We start from the raw sequence: 19,860 nt of genomic DNA, 5'->3' as shown, positions 1-19,860 counted from the left end.
GTGAGAGTACAACTGAACAGTTACTTAGTTGGCAGCCCCCAAATTTTGTCTTAGGGAATTTTACTGAATTGTAACTCACTACAATTGTGTCAACAGTGACTGAAGCAAGTAGCTAGGACCAGGGATTCATCAAATATTTCTGGACCCTTGCTTATTTCTTGGAATCACTTTTTTTTAGGTTTTTTCAAGGCAATGGGGTTAAGTGGCTTGCCCAAGGCCACATAGCTAGGTAATTATTAAGTGTCTGAGACTGGATTTGAACCCAGGTACTCCTGACTCCAGGGCTGGTGCTCTATCCACTCTACCACCTAGCCACCCCCTTGGAATCACTTGCAAATTTATGATAACTAACTGGCTAATGGAACCTCTGTGCTTTGTTTATAAGGAGAGAAAAATACAACATTTTAAAACATATTCCCAAAATATTTGTAGAGAATTTTTGTTCCTTTGATAATTCCAACATCATATGCATATAGAAGAATAAACATGTCACTGCACATTAAGGCTTTATTTTCTAGTTACAACACTTTGGCAGCACTCTGGATAGAAAGCTTTATCCTTTTCTTTTGGATGTTGGCATATCTTTTTTTCTAAGAGTCAGTGTCTATCTTCTTTCAGATTTATTTAATCTTCATTTTATTTAAGCCTTGTGTGTCCAATTCTTATCTTCTTTCATATCTAGGGCAGCTTTTGAAATCAATGACTTTCAAAAGTGTTTGCATACTCAAAAATTTCATAGGTAGGATGATAAATAGCCTAAAATTTTTTATAGGATATTTTCTGATCCTGCCTTTTCCCACTCTCATCTATTTTATTCTCTCTCTCTCTCTCTCTCTCTCTCTCTCTCTCTCTCTACTGTTCAACTCACATTCCCTCAGTTTGCTATTCTCTGTCCTCCACTTAATTTTGTGGTTTTTTTCAATTTTTTTTTACCTCTTTCTAATGACTTCTTCCTTACATGATAATATTCTGGTAGAGGAAACAACATGATTCTGATCTGTTCATCATCACCTAGTTATTCCTTCCCTCATTCTCCTTCTTGAGATGAAAGCAGTCAACATACTTGAGATGCTAAAGAACTAAAAGCCACAGTGCCAAATGCATCCTTGGTTCATTTCACCAATGTTCTTGGAATATTTTTACTTCTGTATTTCATAACACAAACCAATAGATATAAAATTAAATATAGACAAATTCACATGCAAGGCAGTCTCCAAAAGTCACATGATATAGCTACAAGTCCAATTTAATTTATTATTGGAAGTTTCCTACCCTCCTTAATGTTTACTATTCTTCTGAAAATGGACTTTCCTCCCAATAAATGGCTATATATATGTATGAATGCATGCAGAAAAAAAGTTTGTTCTCAATGAACTGTCTTTCCTATAGGAATCTATATCTATACACATATGTATGTATATGCATATACAAGTTCTGTAACTTGTTGGACATATGACCCTGGGCAAGTCACATTTCCCATCTCAGGCTCAGCTTCCTCATCTGTAAAATGGAGGGTTTGGATTACATAATTTATATGGTTTCTTCCATCTGTGTGTGTTCAACCTGTGGGCTCATAGGCTGTGTGTGTGTGTGTGTGGTGTGTGTGTGTGTGTGTGTGTGTGTGTGTGTGTATGTGTGGTGATTAATTCTCATCAGCATTTGTTGTATTCATGAACGGGCACCGAATTCTGAATGCTACCCTGGACAGGTGATGAGGCCCAGAAGAACTAAAAGGCTGGATAATTACTTATTTGTCTTGTAAAATAAAAAAAAAAGCAACGAAAGCCTCCAGTATAGTAAAATGACCACCTGTGGTGAATTTATGGAAAGATGTTTTAAATAATTATCTAGAATATATGGGTTATAATCTATACTCTTAGAAGCACTATCTACATTAATGAAATCACATGATATTCCAATATTGCTATAAATCTATTTTTGTGTTTGAACATAATCTTTAACAGAGGAATTGCTACTCAGAAACTGCTGTCCAAGTAAGGAGACAATAGCCTCTTCTCTTTCCACTGTCCTTTTGATATCTCTTTTCCTTCAGTTGCTTGAAACTAACTCCATCCTTTAACTCAATCCTCTCCTCTTAGCTCCATTTCTCACCTTGAGCTTGTCTAATTAGGAATTTCAGTCATATGACTAGGGAAACTACCATTTTTGGCTTGGAGTTGGGGGGAAATCTTGCTCCCACTGCTTGTTTGGGCACAAAGTGGATAAGTAAAGCAAATCAATGCTTCCTAGATTGGCAGATTAGAGGAAAAGCATTGGGCTCTCCTTACTGAAGTATCAGAGTTGTGTTCTCAGTTGTCCTACATGAAACTCTGAATACATTTTCCCACAGGAACGTGGTTTTCAGGTTTCATGGTATTGTGTGTGTGTATATAGTGCCATCCATCAAATCCATTATGAATTGAATGAAATTTTATAAGCTGTCCTGGATCTAATGATCATTTTCTGTATTAGTTCTAGGAAATTTATTCAAATTTTCAAATCAGAAGGAAAAAAGGAAGGAGACCAGTATTTATTGCTTACTTTTTGCCAGGTACTCTATTAAGAGCTTTATAAATATTATTTCATTTTAGCCCTGCAACAACCCTGGAGATAAAGTATTATTATTAATTATTATTATTATTATTATTATTATTATTCCATTTTAAAGCTGAGAAATGAAGCTAAACATTATGTGAATTGACTAGGGTCACACACTAGTAAAAGTGCCTGAGGTTAGATTAAAATTCAGGTCTTCCTGAATCCAGTATTCTATCAACTTTATGACCTAGTTACCTCTAATAGAAAACAATTTATTAGTAAATGGGTTCTGTTCATAGAAGGGAATATCAGGCAAGAAAATTCTACAAAGTGTACCTATAAGAGATTCCCAAATAAGAGCAGCATAAACAAAAAACAATTTTATAGAGCAGATTCTTCTCATCACAAAGAGCCACTAAACAATAAAAATGCAACTTCTCCAATCTCCAAATTTGATCCTGTTTGATTTGGAACTTTGTGTTACCTATTAGTCATCAAAAATAAGTAAAAACAATGGGAAAAGATATTGGATCTCGTCATAGAGGGATTTCTACCATTGCAGACTCAAATCTATCCATGATTTTTTGTCCCCCTCAGTTATTGTGTCCCTGTTTGTCCTTCCCAAGTTTCTCCACAGAATGTCCTACCCAAAATGCAGAGGTCTTTTCTAGGTTTGATATGATATAAGTATTTTCACAGATGGCCACATTTGAAACTAAGGTTGACATTTATTGGGAAAATAAATCTTAGGCAGTGAAATGAAAAAGTTATAAAGGAAAAGAACTATCACTAAAGGATTTTTTAAATCTCCATGACCTTGACTTCATTTATATTGATCAAGTTTACTAATCAGAGAATGTTAGAGTTGGCTAGAACCCCTAAATAGGAAAAATGAGGACAGGAGAGAAGTAGCCTGAAATAGTTGCTCTTAGATCACAAGCAGCAATGTGACAAAGAGAAAACTACAGCTAATTTGTATTTAGAAGAACAGGATTTGAATGCTTGCCCAAAGTCAATGACTTTGGGCAAGTCATTGAATCTTTTGAGTCTTCCATTTCCTCTTCTATAAATTGAGGTGATTGATTGGAGTAGGGTGACCACCAAGGTCTCCCTAAATCTAAATCTTTAAACATGATTGTCCTTTGATTCCCAAACTACAGTTCATTCTGTAATACTTGGTTGAATTATTCTTCTCTTTCATTTTACTTTGACACATATTCTGTCCTGATCCTTTCCTTATCCATTCCTCACAGCATCTTATAGCAGTGACTTTTCTTATCGAAGACCCTACAAATAAGGTGTTATTGAACCTGGCTTATAGAAAAATCATCTGTAAAAGGAAACATTGCCTTTGAAATGTGGGAGAGGCCGTGGCACGGCCTAGCTACAGAGCTGCCTGCTGTCACCACTGGGGGTCAGAAGAGCAACAGAGCTTTGAAACCAGTTGCCGACAGTTTGGGTCCTTTTTTATTCCCAAGGCATCGGCGGAGGCCCAGGGAAGTTAATGGACCAAGTTAATAAGAAATGGGGCAGAGTATCAGAGTAGCTAGATGGCAGACAGAAAGAACTCGGTTTTGGGGGTTCCTAGTGTCAGTGCACTTTCCACTACACTACCCTCTTACAAGCCACTGCAGACTTTGAAAAAAATTCTGAGGACATGAAATAAGCTGGGAGGACGAGCTCTTAAAAGAGAAACAAGGGCTAAACAGTAGTGTCTCTGAATGAACTCACTTTTACCAACTGCTTAGCATTTAATTTCTTAGAAATCAAAAGTCTCTTTGCCTCGAAAGTTGACAGATCTTGTGACTGCCCGGCCAAGATTTCACTGAAATAGAGACGGATCTTAGTGGTGTTTCAGGAAACTGTCTCAATCTCCCTTGGTACAACTAATTCCTTCTTCTAAGTAACCTAAATTCTTCATGTTGTAATCCCCAAATTAGTTTTCTTTATTTTGAAGGATTAAAGAATCTCCTTAAACTGAAAATAAAGTATGTGAGGAACGACACCCCCCGCCCCCGGACCCCCCGACCCCGCAGGACACTGAATAGAGATTAGTTTGCTTATTCTGGAGGTCACATATGAACAAAAAGCTCATGAAACCACCCCACCTCAGGGTGGAGCGAGTTTGGTCCATCTTGATTCTCCCAGAGAACTTCCAACAACCGATCCGAGGTGATTGCCGGGCAGAGGGCCCCTCGGGTTTTCCTGCATCCTTAAGAGACGCAGAGCTCTCCGTGCCATCCCATCCCAGGACCACGCCCCTTGACTGCGGTGGTCGCCCCGCTTCCCCTCTCCCACTTCTTTTCACCTCTCCCTTCGCGATAGAAGTGAAAGAGAGTTGAGTGAGAGCGCGACTGCTCCAGGCTTCCCAGTGCGGAACTGGGGGAAAGTCGGCTAGAGAGGAGCGGACTGAAGGGTCACGCCGCAGCCCTGCAGCCGGGAGCCCGGTGGGTTGGAGAGAGGCACAGCGTCAGCGTTTAACATGCAAATGTATTCCCCCTCCCCCTCCCCTCCCCTCCTCCTCCTCCTCCTCCTCCACAGCCTCCTCCTCCTCCTCCAGTCCCCCCTCCCCTGCCCTGGCAGCGAGGAGGGAGCCCGAGCCTCTGCTGCCTTCAGCTGGCTCCGCAGCTCTGCCTCCACCCACGTCTCCTGGGAGTCGCGGGGCCGCGGGCAGCTCTACATAAACAGAGCGGCCGGCCGCTGCCCGGGACTCTCCCGCAGTCGCCGGGAGAGGGGAGCGCAGGAGTGGCCCCCGCAGCCCACGCCGGCCGCTCGAGCCGCGCGCTCTCCGGGGCGACCCTCCGGGGCGACCCTCCGGGCTCTCTGCTGGACGAGCCTCTGGGACTCTCTGCTGGCCATCCCTCCGGGCTCTCTGCTGGCCATCCCTCCGGGCTCTCTGCTGGCCATCCCTCCGGGCTCTCTGCTGGACGACCCTCCGGGCTCTCTCCGCCTAGCGCGGCTGGGCTTCCGCAGCCTTTGGAGGGTGCCTGCGGCAGGCTCTCCGGGGCGCCTCCTCCTCTGCTCCTCCGGTCCTCCTCCTCCTCCTCCTCCTCCTCCTCCTCCTCCTCCTCCATCGCGCCCGCACCTTGCCGATGGCTCTGGCCGACAGCACACGTGGGCTGCCCAACGGGGGCGGCGGCGGCGGGGGCGGGGGCGGCGGCGGCCCCTCTCCGTCCCCGTCGGAGCCGTCCGCGTTCCCCGAGATCGTGGAGCTGAACGTGGGGGGCCAGGTGTACGTGACGCGGCGCTGCACCGTGGTGTCGGTGCCGGACTCGCTGCTCTGGCGCATGTTCTCGCAGCAGCGGCCGCAGGAGCTGGCCCGGGACAGCAAGGGCCGCTTCTTTCTGGACCGGGACGGCTTTCTGTTCCGCTACATCTTGGATTACCTGCGGGACTTGCAGCTGGTGCTGCCCGACTACTTCCCGGAGCGCAGCCGGCTGCAGCGGGAGGCTGAGTACTTCCAGCTGCCGGAGCTGGTGCGCCGCCTCGGGGCGCCCCAGCAGCCCGGGCCCGGCCCGCCGCCGCCGCCCCACGCCCGGCGCGGGGGCTCCAAGGAGGGCGACGAGCCGCCGCCCCCGGCCTACCTGGACCCGGAGCAGCAAGAGGGCGCGTCGGCCGGGGCGCCCTCGCCCACCCTGGACTCGGCCAGCCGCAGCCCGTCTGGGGGCGCCGGGGGCCCGCTGCTCACCCCGTCGCAGTCCCTGGACGGCAGCCGGCGCTCGGGCTACATCACCATCGGCTACCGGGGCTCCTACACCATCGGGCGGGACGCGCAGGCGGACGCCAAGTTCCGAAGGGTGGCCAGGATCACGGTGTGTGGCAAGACCTCCCTGGCCAAGGAGGTGTTCGGGGAGACCCTGAACGAGAGCCGAGACCCCGACCGCCCCCCAGAGCGCTACACCTCCCGCTACTACCTCAAATTCAACTTTCTGGAGCAGGCCTTCGACAAGCTGTCCGAGTCCGGCTTCCACATGGTGGCCTGCAGCTCCACGGGCACCTGCGCCTTTGCCAGCAGCACGGACCAGAGCGAGGACAAGATCTGGACCAGCTACACCGAGTACGTCTTCTGCCGGGAGTGAATCATTTGGACGCCCCCCCCCCCCATCCCCATCCCCACCCCCCCTTCCAGGCATCTAAGAGGAATATCAAATGATCCCGTTAGGTTTCTCCCCCCCCCCCCGCCCCATTCCCCCCCCCCCCCATCCTCCTTGGCACCTCAGAAGCACCTTCTGTTACGACTTCCTGTCCATACTAGCCCATCCAACTTTGCAACTTAGTCCCAGACCTTGAATGGGAGGTCCCATCCCTTTCTTGGCTGATCTTTTTATCCCGGTTCACGTTTTATCCGGAAGGGTTAAAAGGTACAAACCTCTCCTTCCGCTTGGCTTGTCTCAGTCCCACTTGGACCCCTCACTCCCATCCGCATCCTCTTTCCAGCCTCTCTTAAGCCTGCATGGAGTGAGATAAGGTTGTCACAAAAGAAAACAGAAAACAGCAGAAAACCTACCGCACCAAATACTTGGGGCTTGACAACAACGCCTGGACTGTTCAAACTCGAATGGGAAAGGATCCAGGGTGTTGGAGAAAGTCATATTCCTTGAAATCTTATCCAATGCTTGTGACTCAGAGGTGGTCGATAAGGGTTCGAAATTGGTAATATTAAAAGTCTGAGGAAAGTTTATGATTTTAAAAGTTTCTAGTACAGCCTTCTTTGACTTCCTTTTAAATGATAGATTTAAACTGGATACATAAGGCTATGGACTGGAAGCAAAAGAGACTGTCCTGGAATTTGGGACACCTCAAATACAATCGAATTAGTCTAAATGAATAATGTCTTTAAAAATGTTAAAGGTTAAAGAAAAAAAACCAACTGGCTACATTTTTAGTTATTTCAGTTTTCATGTAGCTACTTAAAATTGCAGAAAGGGAGCTAGTTGACTGCTCTGCTTCCTGAGGCTGACTTGCCTGGCCCATCACCAAGAGCACTTTGCTCTACTTTAGTTGACATGGCAGCCGTTATTGGCAACAGGGAGGAATAGTGCTGCCACAGAAGACAATAAGTAAGCCCAAATCTGCAGCATTGCATGAAATAATTTGACAGGGAGTTTTAAAAACAAAACAAAACAGTAGGATAGCCAGTATTTTTCAACGGAAGAACCACGGATATGACGAAAGGACCAGGTGTGGATGGAGAAGTTTCTTTTTCTTTCAGTGAAGGAAATTTGGTCCTTGCTTAGCTCTGACTAGCAAGAACATTGGAAATGGGGAGAAGAGGCACTTGGTTTGAAATCTGAACATTTTCACCATCTGTTTAAGTACATGCATGATTTTGATGCCAAACAGTGCAGGAAAGCACATGCTCAGCAATTGCTAAAGATGCTAAGTAACACATAGTAAAACAACAGTTACTTAAAAAGCAGCTTATTAATATAAGTTCACCATTCTGGTTTCTGACTTAGAATTTACTAGTACTTATATGACCTAACCAAAGACTAACTAAAACCATTAGGGTTTTAGTCTTCAAACTTTATTTCCTCATTCTGGAGAGGAATTCTAAAATGACAATTTTCAAAGTCCTCTTTTACTTTGTAAAATATGCTTAATTTTGGTTACACATAGATTTAAGACCACTTATTGTTATTTTCTAAAAGCCAAAATGCTTGTCTGACTGCTGAGTAAATCAGAAAACAGTATTTTTTGCAATCTTCTCATATGGAATTGTTAAAAGAAAGGTGGAATCTATCCAGGTGGTTCATTTGCAGAGAAATCTAAGCACCAAATGCTGTCCAGTTGTAAAATGGAATATTTTGAAAAGAAAGCAAATAAATGCTTAAAAGTTATTGGAGCAATAAAATGGTTAACTTGAGGCTAGTGCAACAGAATACAGAATGAGACCTGGTTGCCTTATGCCTTTACTCTAAAATGAAATAAATCCCTTTTTGCATATGCTATCTATAACATAAATGAAAGGAAACTGATCCTAGCTCCTGAGTATGTAAGATGTCATTCTCCGGAGATTTCCTGGCCTACAAGTCTTTCTATTTTTTTGTTTGTTTCACTACTTTTCTCAGAAGTATCTTTTGAAAAGATTTTGTAAGAAGCAATTTTCAGGAAAAGTATTTAAATTTGTGCTTTTTCTTTATTTCTTTTTTTAAAAAATGAACCTTGTACTGTATCTTATGTCCATTAACAGAATTAAGGATGGAAACAATTTTCATCTTAGATGACTTATCATCCAATGTATATATATATATGTATATATATCCAATGTATATATTATATATATATATATATATATATATATATATATAGTATGTGACCATTTCCCACTCATCTTTTAGTTTTAAAATTCATTTAGTAATGCTATGAAATGTCACATATTAACCCAATCCCTTGTATCATGTGCTGTACATACTAAGGCAACAAGTTCTGATCAGTTTCCTTATTCCCATTTCTTTGAAAAATTGAGTATAAAAGAAGTACAATTGTATAACTAAGTTTGATCCACCATTGTTTGCTTGAATTTTAATTATCCCCAAATTCCTGTTGATTTGATGCTATCTTAAAATTAAGGTACCTGTATTTTTAATCTGCTACCTTTTTCTTCCTTTTGTAATGTGGATGGTGAAAGTTAAGAGTTTTCTATTACAGTGCCTGCCTAGCAACAGGTTTTTTTTTTCCCAAAGAATTTTTTTTTATGATAAAATCACTGACATAAGAGATAGGAATGAGTGATAATGTAAGGAGAGTCATTTCATTTCTCTTCGTATTTTAAATACCATCTCAGATTTGGTAATTATTAAAATGTTAATCTCATTGCAGTCTGAAGTGTTGTTTGTTCAGTGTCTAGAGGTCAGTGGTGAACACTACAAATAAATAGTAAAATCAAATGCTATTTACTGATTAGTTCATTAGACAAGCATATCCATAACTTAAGTCTTAGAAATTTATATCTGGAAGGGAATTCAAAGATCATTCCCACTTCCTCACTTTATAGATGAGGAAACAGTCCTAGAAAAGTGAAGTGATTTGTGGAGGTCCTTTGATTCCAAATTTACTATGTTTTCCATTCTGCTTTCTTTTCCTTTTCAGGGGGACCTCAAGAGACAAATTTAGCCATTGAAAGAATTAGTGGTTCTTAATGATTGAAAGACTCAGTGACTCTCATTTATGTCCATATACCCATAAAATTCTATCCAAACCATTCAGCAAGAACTTTTCCAGTTCTAGGTTCTCATCTCTCAAAGTCATAAGGCTGTCTTTACAAATCTTGTGAAATTTTTATCTATCACATCTTTGAATTGAATCAGATGTTTTGTGTATCCTTTAGTTGGAGGACTAGGGATTCAAGACTTAAGGAGAGTTGCCTGTGCTTTTCTTAAGGAGATGAATGCCTTGCCCCTTAAGTTAGAAATAAGATCCCCCCTAAACTGGAACATAGTCTTTAGTGGAAAAACTGGTAATTTCCTGCTGAATTTAGTGTGTGTTGAGAGTCTAAATAATTTTGGTAAAGAAGTCTACTTTGAGACCTGCATTATTTGCTTCCTAAACCCTTTTATTCTTTTGGAATTGGGACTTTTAGATGGATCTCCACAGATCAAAACAAATTGAGGATTGGAAATTGCCTGCTAGATATTGGCAGTTATAAATAATTAATTTGAATAATTCAGGCCTAACAAATATACTTATGCCTGAGCAACTTGAGGGGGGGGGGGAAGAGAGACAGAGGCCCTACTTATCCAGGTAATTTTGGTTATTATAAGACTGGTTCCTGTCAGATAGAAACTATCCATGTTGTTTCATATATTCTTTATTATTTAGAAGCTCAACAGGAAATTGTCAACTCTTTAATCATTAGTTTCATTCTAAAATGAAAAGGTGATGGTGGGCCATCTTGAACCCACTGGTGGTTAAAAAAACAGGTACTATTATTATCAATACTGTTTTATCTCTTTTGAAACCATAAGTTTGACAGGATATCTATTTTTATACATGTAGATTATAAGCCATATTCATCCTAGTTTTTAGACTGAATGGCATAGAAAAAACAGAAATCCCTTGAGGATGTTAGAGACCAAATTAATTTTTTTTCAAGACTTACTTTACTCTTGTGTTTTATATTGTGTTGTATTTTGATTAAAGTGTTAAAAATCTAGAATACACTGTGTTTGACATTATTGTGTTTATTTTTCTAGCAAGAAAAAACTTTTCAATCTCGCATTTTTTGCACAACATACTATGTACATGGCAAGTTTTTTGAAGAAGTTCATTATCACACTTGGTTTATTTTCAGGCAAACTCACAATACAAACTACTTATGATACAGTTTTCTTTAATGCAGGGAATTTTCATGGAACTTGGAAAAAATACATTATTTGTATAGCACCATACACATATACCACCCAAATCATACTAAATTACCCTCTGAGAATGGACAATTTTCTAACCTTACAGAAAAATCAGTACATTATTAATGAAAATAATGATAATTTTAATAGACTATTGTACCATAACAAAGTCTGGAGGGAGAACTAGAAACTCATGAAGAGTTTCTTTCACAGGCAAAATAACAAGTTTTATTCAATTGATTGAAGGTTTGCTTTAATAATAGTCTACAGAGAGTATGAATATGTTGTGAACCTATTGGAGAAGATTCTTTTGTACTGGGTTTTGTGTCATTAGTAATTACTAAAATGGCTATTTTTCTTCACTGTGAAAACATTTAGATATTGAATGAAATTTCTTAGATGACCTGTTTAAATCTTTGTTTTTGAGAACTAAAGTATGTTATAAAGTCCTCTTTGGTTTCCAAAAGTAATATTGATAGCAAAAAAAAACCTGCCAGTAATTACAAACTAAAAGATGAGGATTTAAGTTGGGGTGTCTTGAAAACTTCATTGCCTCAATAGAAGCTCTACAGAAGAGAGAAATCTTGAATAGATAGAATATGGACCAATGGACTTGAATTTTCACCTAGGTCCCCCAATATATTTTGGGGATATAAGAACATCATAATGTAAAATGTAATACTGTTGTCTTTCTTACTTTAAAAGTTGCTGAGAATTCCTCTATTTTTGTTTCAATTCAAATCAAGATTCAGTATTTCCTTACAAAAAGAATGCAAGTCTCTTATCATAGATATTAATTTGAAAGAAGTCAAATGATCATATATTATTTCCAATTTTTTAGGTAATACCATTATTTGATAAATTGAGGAATGCTCTGCCGCTAAATGTGAACTTGAACAAATGATTTTACCTCTCTGGGCTTAAGTTTCCTCGATTTAATGAAAAGTTAGACTAGATAATCTCTGAGGTAGTTTCCAGTTCCCAATCACTATGACTCTATGAATAAAAGTTGCTAGTCTACAGTCAGCTGAAGAATGTTAAAATTCCTACACAGCAATTTTTATAGCTTTTGGTGGCCTATTTCAGGTTTTTAAAATCTTTTCTCTTCTTCTCCCAATTTTTGTAGAAATGGCTCATTGATATATAATATTTAATGTAAAAATTTAACTCATCATTATGACCTAAGTAATCAAAAAACCAAGGGAGAAAAATCTCTACTTCATTTTATAATAAAATGATTATGAACCTTTCTCATTTGTATACACTCAGAGGGAAAAATTCTTCAGGAGCCTATGTTCTAGAGATTTTTATTTTCCATATACATAACTAGTTATATAACATCCTCATTAGTGTTTTTCTCCTTACATTGTGGAGTAATAAATCCTTGATTTTGTGACTTGTTATATATTACATTAAATATTAAAATCAAAATTATCATTCCTAATTTAATTATTCCTCCTTTTTGGGGGTATGAATTCACCTGAAACCTAGTCAGATTTCAGTTAAAAGAATTACTAAATAGTGGGAAGACTTCCCAAGTCGTTATGGGAATAATGATAAATCAAATGAACTTCTCACTATGTAACAGACCAGCTGTGCCAGGAAGTGAATAGATTCCTTCTCTTGATGAGCCTGTACCCAAGAAGATATAGGCAACATGGCTCAGAATGGCAAGAAGAATGCTGATTGGTGAATGTTTTTCTCTAACTCAGTACTCTCTAGCATATGTACCTTTTTTAGGAACATGGGGAATGTAGGTGGTGATGACAGCAGATCTGTGGATTAAAGTTGGTAGAGAAAAAAAGAAATATAAAGACTGAGATATGCCTTAATTAAAACTGATATTTACATAGGTGAAGATGGGAGGCAGAGAAGGTGAATAGCTCCACTTTAAATATTGGGGGATTTTACTGTTTGAATTTTATTCACTGAGGTCAATGCTCACAGAAGGAATTCTAGATCTCTGCTTTTCAGATGGGGGGGGAGGGAGGGAATCAAAGAAGCAATTGCTAGGGAATGCCAAGTAGCTCTTTGGACTACAGAATTGCAGTAATAAACCTTGGTCTTTGAAGAGTTTGAGCCAGTTTCCCCCTAGAATTCCTTCTAAAATTTAATGTCTTTCTAAGTGGGGGGGGGAAAGACGTTTGGGGGCTTTCTATCATTTAAAGGGACAATGTGGCTTATGGAAACCTTGTAAGATGGTGGGACTATGATGGAAAAAAAATCTTAAACCACTACAGAGGAGAAGCAAGTTTATAAAGTTATGTGTAGGTAATGCTTTAGGTTTTCATATTTTGAAAAAGGGACTGTTTTTTATTTCCATAAGCCCTTTCATTTCTTTCCTTATTAAAAATTCAATTTTTAAAGAGAATATTACTTTGGAGTCCTACTCTGATGCCATATTGTGGTGTTCTAATGAGCCTGGGTTACCCAAGGCCATGACAATAAAGTGTAAGTTCAGATAGCTGAAAAGAGTGGTATAGGACTATCAATGTGTGATGTGTGTACATAAAGGAGATATAAGAGCCCATTAAGTTCATGAGAATTTTCCTTTCTTTATTAATCAGTAATCAGACCAGAAGAAATTCAGTTATTTTTCATATATGTATATATGTATGTATGTGCATATGTGTATATTTTCATTTATAATATGTACATATACACATATGTGTGAATGAAAAGTAACATGACATAGTAGTTAGCTTTGGAGTCACAAAAGACCCAAGTTAAAAGTTCTGAATCAAGGGCCACATGACCACCGGCAAGTTACTTAACCCTACAGTATGCCAGGCAACTTTCTTTACTGAAGAAGAAGCTTTTTGTCTTAGTAGAGGGAGTATTCTCCTTTAGGGTGAACTAATGAAACAGCAATATCTATCATCTCTCTCTCTCTCTCTCTCTCTCTCTCTCTCTCTCTCTCTCTCCATCTATCTAGTTATCTATCAATCTTTCTATCTAGAAAGAAATGTCTATTCATTTATTGATGTTTCATCTTGGAGTCAGGAGGATGGGAGTTCAGATCCAGTCTCAGACACTTAAACTTACTAGCTGTGTGATCTTGGGCAAGTAACTTAATCCTAATTGCCTCACATTCAGGGCAATTCATATCTGGTCACTTGACCCAGTTGGCTGTGGAGGAGAAAGTGAGGCTGGTATCTTAGCATAGCTCCCCCTCATTCAGATCCAGTTCATGTGTTTGTCATGGCATCACCTCCCTTGTGTTGTGGTCTTAGAAGATGAAGGACAAACATTATTATTACACACAAACATACTTGTATTTATGTAAGTACAGATAATTCTATTTCTTCTGTACCTCTAGGACTTTTCATTCTAATCTGATAGATAGAACAGGGAAAATTCTCTCATCTCTCCTTTATGATGCCTCCCATCTAAGTCCCCCACATGTCCCCTTCAATGTAAAAATGACCCATTCTCATCACCCTTACCTTTTGTTTCTGTCGTATTGTCTTTCTCTCCAAACCTATACTTATTCATAGATAAAAGAGAGAGAGAGAGAGAGACATTAGAGACCAATGCAAAGCCTTTTTGTGGGCAAAGCTGATGAAAAGGAAGGGAGGAACATTTTTTTTTTTTTGCTCATTGTTTCCTTCCATCCCATTATTAGAGATAATGGATGGCCGTATTACTGCTCTGTTTCCTGGTTTAGGCTAGTCATGATCACTTTTTATAGCCAGTTGCTATGGGATCACAGTCTTCATCTATCTATCTATCTATCTATCTATCTATCTATCTATCTATCTATCTATCTATCTATCTAAGCTGCAAATGTATGTAGATGAGAAGGTATACTGATGAGATATCATGTAAGTAGGTAAAGAATGTTATATGTATTTAAACTAAGTACTACTTGTTGAATATCTTCACTAAGCTATGGCTAGGCTCTGGACACAGTAGACCTTTAATACATTGAATACTTGTGAATGACTCTTGTGAATAAGTCACAGATTGATCACTGTGGTCCTACATGAAATCTTTCAAGCTTCATAGGAACTTCCCAATGCTCATGCTCTACTGGCACAGTCATTCAGGACATGGGGTCATTTCCACATCACCATGAAGCATCATGGAGGACTTCAAAAAGTATACATCACATCAAAATAACACTATCAGTACATTGCCAAAAATGGAATCTGTGGACGACAACAACAGCAGTTATCATACTAAGTAAGTTTTCTAAACATTTTCTGTTTTCTTAAGGGAGGAGGTTGAGGCAAGAATTGGTGATGGTTAAATATTGTTACCTCAAATCTGTAGAGAGGCATGTTGGAACTGTGGGAGGAAGGGAGCGAATAAGTGTTTCTAAATACTAACTACTTGCCAGGCACTGTCCTAAGCATTTGACATTTATAGCATATAGAAAGTCAGCCAGGAAGATGTGGGTGAAAATCTAACATATGTTGACTGGGTGAACCCCAGGAAAATCAATTTCTTTTGTTCTAGGCAAGTTTCTAAGACCATATGTTTGTAGATAAGGTACCAGCCTGTATCTGTGGAGGGAATTTCCTCATTTGAGAATTCCCTATCTCATCTCCCACTTTTTCTTGTAACAATAACATGTGATTAGAGTTCTTTTAAAGTTTACTCATTTAAAAATCATAAATCATCTACCTTTCATCTAATTTTCTGGAAACCAAGGCAAAGATAATTCTTATTTTGGTTTTGTATGGGGGAAAGGAATAAAAGGGTACTCCTCTTAGGTCATTAATCTCCTTTAAAATTCAAAGGAAATGAAGAATGGGACACTTCATCTTGAGAAGAATGCCAAGAGCAAGAAACAGGGAAATTAGACTGCCCAATACTTTGGTACTTGCTACCTAATTCATTGCCTGGCCTTAATTTTAATTTAGCCCTCATATATATTTCTTTGTCAGATTTGGACAGTAATACCTACTTTATGCAGTATTTAGAGGCTTGCTTGTTTTGTGCCTGAGAGTGTAAACCTACTTTTTCTTGTACAGTGGAATAATTTAGTTTATTATTTGTGCCGTATGTAATTTTAGAAAATCCTGAATATTCCCAACTTTGCTTTGTGCTACATAGATTTACTAAGTCAACACTCATTTGTGATTGCTTCCTTGAAGTTCATATTTTGTGAAATTATAAGTATGGATTCATAAAATTGCTACTTTTCCATCTGACTTGAAAATCACTTGCTTTGATCAGACAAAATGAGTTTGATATTTTTTTTCCTTGAATTATGATTAGTTAGTTGGCAGTTACTTAAAGGCTCCATGTGATTTTTTGTCCGAAAACATTTTCATTTTATAATAAAACTCAAGTTTACTGAAAACCATGTTATAGGCTTTCCATTGACACAGCTACTTGATATGTGGTTTTGATGATCTTAACTAAAAATTTTTAAGAAAAATTGTTAAAAAACCATAGGAAAGGAATTTGACCTACCTAAAAAGTTATAGTGCATGATTCTCATATCCAGAAGCTGAGACCTGTGGGTTTGTTAAATGAAGGCTTCAGAGGTTGTTTTCTTTATTTAAAAAAATCTATTTGAGAGGATTTTGACCTTATAATAGTTAATGTACTGTTTTTCTCTCTATTCAGAGACTCACACTTAGCCACGTGATATTTTTCCCATTTGGGTCAGTCTGTTCAAAGTGTGCGTTCTATACATGAGCCAGTATCTGAAACACAGCTGTTAGGTCAAAGTTTAGGCCCACCAGCTTTGAGAGTGTTCCTTTGAAAACATGAATAGCAAAAATACAATAAAACTTTATCCACATTAGTTTCCATCATAGAATGCTTAAAAACCTTCAATTCTCTTAGAAAATTCCATGAGAAAGTTGGACATTATTGTCAGCATGTTATCCAATTAAAAGTAGTTTTTCCTCAAGGTGTATTCACACACTATTCTCAAAAGTCATTGAAGTAGTTATTGGTATAATTTGAACAAAGTGAGGCCTTTGACTCAAAGATCTGGAAGTAGCAGGTGAAAGGGCTTTTTTTTTAATGGTTAATTTGAATTATTTAAACTTCTGTTTCAATTGTCTGTCTCACATATATATGCATAAGTGAAGTTTATGATAAATATAACCAGAAGAAAATTTACCTGTTGTAAGGACAGTTGGGATATATGGATTGCCACCCAACCTCATCTATGACTCCAAGAAGCTGTAGCATGCACAACTCCAGTAAAACTGTCTCAGCTTACTGTCTAAACCAGGTTGAGGGTACCCAGCTTCAGATCTGTCAATGAGTTAGGGGGCTGGCTACTCCAAGAATATAAAGTCTTTCCCCTGCAGAATGGGCAGATGAGAACATTTTGTTCCAATGACCATGTTGATGTGGAGTGCTTAGAGCTTGGTCACACATCAAAGATGCCAAGATAATATACACTATCCCTGGCCAACATCAGTCAACTCAGCTTTCATCTTTTATCTTGCCAGTGGACTTGACTTTAGAAGAGATGGCAAGACTGACAACTTTGTGCAACTCTGCCTCACTTAAGTCCAATTTACACACCTCAGGGCATCACCCTATGATGTCATTGGTTCTCTTTGAAGAATGAAGACTAGGAAGGCTCATTTAAATATCCTTGCTTAGCCTGAGAATATTCTTTACTTTCAGAAGTGGTAGATAGAAATGGGGGCTAAAGAGGGGTAAAACAGAATACCCAGAATACCATGGAATTTATTTACTCTTTCTCCCTTTCCACTCAGACTTCTCTAGGGGTGTATCTGAAAAAAAGTTCAAGGGAATAGAAATTCATTCAAGCAATAAATATTTATTAAACTGCCTACTATGTGCTAATCACTAAGATCTAAGGATACAAAACAAAGCATTTTATGAGAAATAGAACCTACTGACTGTCCCTTGCCAATGAATCTAATTGTTTTCATTAGACACAAAGGACTTTATTTTATTTGAAAAAACTAATAATTTTTTTAATAATATTTCATTTTTTGGTTCCCTTAAACTTAAAGAGAAGAGCAATGTTTATCAAACTAGTTTTCATAAACTCATAGTATGAGATTTTTTTTAGGTTTTTGCAAGGCAAATGGGGTTAAGTGAATTGCCCAAGGTCACACAGTTAGGTAATTATTAAGTGTCTGAGGTCGGATTTGAACTCAGGTACTCCTGACTCCAGGGCTGATGCTCTACCCACTGCGCCACCTAGCTGCCCCAGTATGAAGTATTTTTATCGCAAAGAATATCTAATTAAGACTGAAACTTTGACTAAGTGGGCATATTTGTTAGTGTCACTTCCATAATCCTTAGTCTCTAAAACTATAGTCAGGATTAAGGATTAAGTCACAGCAATTAGTTTTTAGCATTTCATAAAGTTGAACAACATTTATTTTAGAGAATTCCATGTGAGGGAATTAGAACAGCAAGTGGTAGTGGGAATTGAATGAACCACACTAGACTAAATTCTGGAGTCAGTTCACTTTTCTTTCTATTGAATTATGAGTCTAGTCCAATTCTGTGTTGTGAGAAAACATGCACTGTGTGACTGAGGAGTTAGAACCCCTCTACCTGCAATTTAGAGACCCTTAACCAAAGACCTGGGTTATGCTGACTAGAAATTCAGTCAGAAGTTTTCTCATAATTATATACCTTAAGTAACCCACTAAAAATTGGCCTACTGGTCAATCAGTTATTGTGTGCATGTTTCTTAGATTAAATATTGACATGAGTGTAATGAGACTTTTCTTTTTTTGATTTCAGGTAATTGCACCTATTTATTTTCCCTCTCCCAACTTGGAAAGTCCCTAATCTTAACTATAGTTAGAAATCAGATGACCTAATATCATATTCTGGTTAATTTTTTTCTTTTAATTAATAGGTCCTCCTTGAGTGTTAAAAATAGATAAAAATCTATCTCCCCCTGTATTTGGGTACAGTGACAAAACTGAGAGACTTGGCCCTGATTGGACAATTGGCATGAGTTACTTAATAAATTGATATACTGGGAAACTTGAACCTTGTTTCCTCAGTCATTTCATCTTTCATTTGCAACACATATTAATTAGTTTTTAACTTGAAAGGTATTTATTTGAATGATTAATGGTAGAACTTCTATAAGATGAAAATTATGAAATACAGAATAGAAATAATGGCAAATATATATTAACATGCATTTGCCTTGATATTTTGATTGAACCCATTATCTCAATGGTGTTAACTCATCTCTAACTTCTCATACATTCTCATTTTCTTCATGTTTACTGATGAACTCCATATCCAATCTGATGTGTCCTTTTCTCCTGGACCTTAAACAATTTACTTTTTATTTTTTTGGTAAATAGTATTTTATTTTTTCCCATTACATGTAAAGATAGTTTTCAACATTTGTATTTTATAAAATTTTGAGTTTCAATTATTTTCTCCTTCCCTCCCACCCACTTCCCTAAAATGGTAAACAATCTCATGTAGGTAATACATGTATAATCATGAAAACATATTTTTATTTTGACAGTTATGCTGTGAAAGAAGAAATGGAACAAATGGGAAAAGTCACTAAAAACAAAACCAAATAAAAAAAAGTGAAAATAACATGCTTTGGTCTATATTCAGCCTTTATAGTTCTTTCTTTGGATGTGGAAATCATGCATCTTTTGGAATTGTCTTAGATCACTGTATTGCTAAGAAAAGTTAAGTTAATCATAGTTAATCATCGCACAATGTTGCTATTACTTTATACTTTATATATATGCATGTTCTCATTCATGCAATATCAGTTTATGTAAATCTTTCCAGATTTTTATGAAATCTGCATAGGAATCATTTCTTATAGCCCAACATTGCATTCATATACTATGACTTGTTCAGCCATTCTTCAGTTGATAGACATTCCTTCACAAAAACCTGATAAAAACATTTCTGTACATATATGTCCTTTTCTCCCATCCCTCTTTTATGATCTCTGTGGGATACAGACCTCTTGAAGAATCATCTTTTATTATTGTATTGCTGAAATGAACAAGTCCATTATAGT

At 38.5% G+C, this 19,860-nt stretch overlaps 1 protein-coding gene across 1 annotated transcript; it reads left to right on the top strand.

Moving 5' to 3' along the window:
- Positions 1–5,539: 5,539 nt before the first annotated feature.
- Positions 5,540–12,169, top strand: KCTD12 (potassium channel tetramerization domain containing 12). Its single transcript, XM_074191846.1, has one exon. It carries the CDS (start codon positions 5,631–5,633, stop codon positions 6,615–6,617), a length of 987 nt encoding a protein of 328 aa, XP_074047947.1. The 5' UTR covers positions 5,540–5,630; the 3' UTR covers positions 6,618–12,169.
- The last annotated feature ends 7,691 nt before the right edge of the window (positions 12,170–19,860 follow it).

This window comes from Macrotis lagotis, chromosome 6 (genome assembly GCF_037893015.1).
Source record: "Macrotis lagotis isolate mMagLag1 chromosome 6, bilby.v1.9.chrom.fasta, whole genome shotgun sequence".
NCBI classification, from domain to species: Eukaryota; Metazoa; Chordata; class Mammalia; order Peramelemorphia; family Peramelidae; genus Macrotis; species Macrotis lagotis.
Note: the sequence above shows the minus strand (reverse complement) of the source record. Positions and strands in the feature narration are given on the sequence as shown.